Source organism: Gymnodraco acuticeps, unplaced genomic scaffold (assembly GCF_902827175.1).
Source record: "Gymnodraco acuticeps unplaced genomic scaffold, fGymAcu1.1, whole genome shotgun sequence".
NCBI classification, from domain to species: domain Eukaryota; kingdom Metazoa; phylum Chordata; class Actinopteri; order Perciformes; family Bathydraconidae; genus Gymnodraco; species Gymnodraco acuticeps.
The window spans coordinates 1,246,388-1,250,385 of NW_022992100.1; the positions used below are offsets into that span (position 1 = coordinate 1,246,388).

At 39.9% G+C, this 3,998-nt stretch overlaps 1 protein-coding gene across 1 annotated transcript; it reads right to left on the minus strand.

Annotated features, from left to right (window-relative positions):
- cd40lg (CD40 ligand) lies at positions 1-1,989 on the minus strand. The gene is made up of 4 exons (XM_034202844.1): positions 1,720-1,989; positions 1,178-1,211; positions 979-1,062; positions 1-865 (listed from the first exon to the last, which is right to left on the minus strand). The coding sequence occupies exons 1-4, from the start codon at positions 1,912-1,914 to the stop codon at positions 498-500; spliced, it is 681 nt and encodes a 226-aa protein (XP_034058735.1). The 5' UTR covers positions 1,915-1,989; the 3' UTR covers positions 1-497.
- Between the last annotated feature and the right edge of the window lie 2,009 nt (positions 1,990-3,998).

A 3,998-nucleotide genomic window follows, 5' to 3' on the forward strand; every position in this document is an offset into this window, starting at 1 on the left:
ATTTTGTTTTTAAATGTCATTTTCTTAATGTCTTTCAGTTTTGTAAAGCACTTTGAATTGCCTTTGTTTTGAAAGGTGCTATATAAATAAACTTGCCTTGCCTTGCCTTGCCTTACACATCTTTCCTTTACACCGATTTAAATATTTTGCATTTTCCTGAATGTTCCGGACCGGCTATTTTGGTCCAATGTGTGCAGACCAACATAACTTCTAACTCGTTAAAATAAAGCAGATGAAAAAGAGAAGACATCTTTAGGATTAAATATCAAAGTTTCATTTCACAGCCATACAACATCGTTTACAATAATAAATACAGAACAATCTTCCACATCGTTGCCATAAAAAAAAAAAACACAACTAAATCTGATTTAATAAATTATATTTTAGGAAAGGTCTCTACGAAGATCAGAACCCATTGGTTTGATAATTGATCCAGTCTATTTAACAGTGTTCTCTGTAGATTTAAATCCAAGTACATCCACTTAGGTCCAGGGGTCCTACAGTCTGAAAATCCCAAAGGTTGTGGCCCCGTCCTCGTAGTTCACCAGTGAAAGGTCTGGTAACCAGACACTGAGCTGGTTCCCTTTCTCCAGTGTGACCAGCTCTCCCTGTGTGGCCGTGCACAGCTGAGACACACTGCTGCTGTCCAGGTTGCAGTACGCCCGCATCACTATCTTCTCCTCTCTCTTCTCACTCTCCCTCAGCTTCACCATGCTGACCAGCGGCAGCTTGGGGTCGCCCTTGGAGAAGGTCACCCTGGAGTAGACGTAGTAGTCGCCAGGCTGCTCGATGGTCAACCACATGTTGTGGTAGTAACTGACGCTCTTTAAAACTGAGTGGTCCATGTCCCACTGGAGATAACCCGCTGGAGAGACACAGGGAGAAGTTTAAGTAACATATATTTTAACCATCTAAAAAATATCTTTACTACATTTCATATATCCAAAAAGTATGTTGTTTTTAATATTCCTTACGCACATTTATGAGCTGTTTGCTGCCAGACTACCATGCGGGCCAGGGCTCTGTTTGATGTTTCCTGCTTTCCTGATGAGCGATAGGCAACTGGAGAAGAGAACAAACATCTGATCAGAGACACAGGTGAGATTGCACATTTTTATGCAACCTACTAAACATTGTTAATATTACTTTCAGGAATAGATTAATTCAATTAACATACCTTTTCCTTCACCTGATGGGAGCTGTGATGGATGCTGATGGGAGGGGAAAAAAGTAGTAGATCAGGAACAAGCAGTACAATATGATGAATTTCTAAAGATTCTTATTGCAAATGTTTAATATTCATAATTAAATGTTGTGATAATTTTTGTTTGCAAAACGCTCATTTTGTAACACATGACTGCGCTGTGAATATCACAGTTCACTTGTTTGTTCAAGAGCATTTCCTGTTGCACAGTTTCATTGACATGCTGGTTATATTTTTACACTGATCTGACAGATCTATTTCAATAGCATTCAATTCATCTGAAATAAGAATTTAAAGATCTATTTATTTTTGTAATAGAACAGAAAGAGTGTTTACACTAGTTTTAGATTTATTTTAAAATAACAATAGGACTTCAAACTTGTACTGTTATATAGTAAGTGCAAAGTAAAACATGTTAACTTGTAATGTATTGAAACATTGCTATATAATATCTGTAATAACACATGTAGCACCAACTATTAGTACATTTAAAAAAAATTGTCCTTTTATTTTACCATTGTGTCATTTTGCTTCAGGTAGATGAATCCTCCGACTGAAAGGAATAAGTGCAGCACCACTACACCGGCCAGGAACCTGAGGAGAGACTTGCTGTGGCTTTGTGATGGAGCCGGGAAGAGGACCTGTTGGGACCGGCTGAGGCGTGGAGGCACCGGCGGTGCAGCAACACTAGTCTGGTAAGTGTTGATCATGGTGGAGAAAAGTGCTGAATCCTGAAGGAGCCCGGGCTCTGTGACATCCCATGCACTTCTGAACACTTGCACTCAAGCAACTGAGTTTGTTTCTCGCTACTTCCTGGAAGTTCTGAGGTACAGATCTGTGACTTCTGGTGTGTGTGTGTGTGTGTGTGTGTGTGTGTGTGTGTGTGTGTGTGTGTGTGTGTGTGTGTGTGTGTGTGTGTGTGGTGTGTGTGTGTGTGTGTGTGTGTGTGTGTGTGTGTGTGTGTGTGTGTGTGTGTGAGAGTGTGTGTGTGTGTGTGTGTGTGTGTGTGTGTGTGTGTGTGTGTGTGTGTTGTCTGACATACCTAATTTTACTTGCATTTTCCCCTGCCTGTATGTCAGATATGTGTCCCTGAATAGCACGCTTTGTCATTCCATGTTAATGTGGCAAAACTTCTATTTTGGGCCAAAGTATGACAAATTGCCCAATAGTTTTAGTATACAATGAATGACAAATAGTATGATATAAACATTTATTAATTCATTTTCTCATCATTTAAGAAAATATTTAATACAACAAAAACAATATACAGAAACACAGACAGGGCAGAATGTACACACTAAATGTATTTTTACACAGTTTTACACCGTTTCTCAGACCGCTGCAGCAGCAGAATATAGATATTAATTATAGAGTAATAATGAAAGAAGGAAATAAGACATATTCTACTCATTTATCCTTATAACATTTCAACGTAAAGTCTCCATGAGCACTTGAGAAAAGCTGAATGTATGACAATATGTTGTGCATAATTCAGTCCCAAAAATGCCAAGAAGTTGTTTTTGTTCAAATATTTCACAATGTTGATATATTTATGGGAAGTATTATACTTATAAAGAAGTATGCAATGAACAATTTACAGATTTAATTTATTACAGTATAAATGAATGTAAACGTTTTTTAGATAAACAAAAGGTCATTAATCTTGCATACACTCTGCGTGTGTACGAGCTTCGTTCGGTTGTGGTGGAACATAAGGCTGAAAAGGCTAATGTGAAACGTTCTTAATGTGGTGACAGATCAGGTGACAGGCGGCTGCACACAAATAGAGGTTACACTGTATGTTTTGTACACATATCAATACTTGTTACAGAATATTAACAGCATGACCTTTAGAGTTATGAGTGTTGGGTGATATGCACACCATTTTGTATAATGAACAATACAGTTGTGACTGTTTAAGAGCAACAATCGTTGTTGTATCTAACACCAGGTCAACATATATATATATATATATATATATTTAAATGTAGTGTTTGATGATGCAACCACTATGAGAAAACTGCAAATGCTGCATATATAAATGGTTCCATGTGAGCATGTCTTTACAACGGCTCACAGCTTCCCCTAGTGGTTTATATCATCCTCGACGGCACACTTTCATTCAAATCTCACATCAGTAATATCACTCGGTCTGCCTATTTCCATCTACGCAACATCAACCGCCTCCGGCCGTCCCTTAACCCTAAAACCACCGCCATTCTTGTTCACACCCTGGTCACTTCCCGTATCGACTAATGCAACTCCCTTCTCTTTGGTCTCCCTCTCAAATCCATCCACAGACTTCAACTGGTTCAGAACTCTGCCGCCCGCATCATCACCAGAACCCCCTCCATTAACCACATCACTCCTGTTCTTCAGCAACTTCACTGGCTCCCCGTCAAATCCCGTATCGTTTTTAAGATTCTGCTCCTCGCCTTTAAGGCCATCCATAACCTCACTCCTCTGTACCTCTCCGACCTCCTGCACATCAACACACCCATCCGCACACTCAGATCTTCTGCTTCCCTCAGCCTCACTGCACCCCCCTTCCATTTAACCACCATGGGGTCTAGAGCCTTCAGCCGCTCTGCACCCCGCCTCTGGAACTCCCTCCCACCTGACATCCGCAACACTGACTCTCTCCCCATTTTCAAATCACGCCTCAAAACATATCTCTTCACACTCGCATATCCACCCTGATCATTATCCATCACACATCCTCTGTTTTATTTATTTGATTTGTTTCATTGTCTTGTTTATGTTTCTTATGCTGGTGTTAGGTATTGTGTATCTT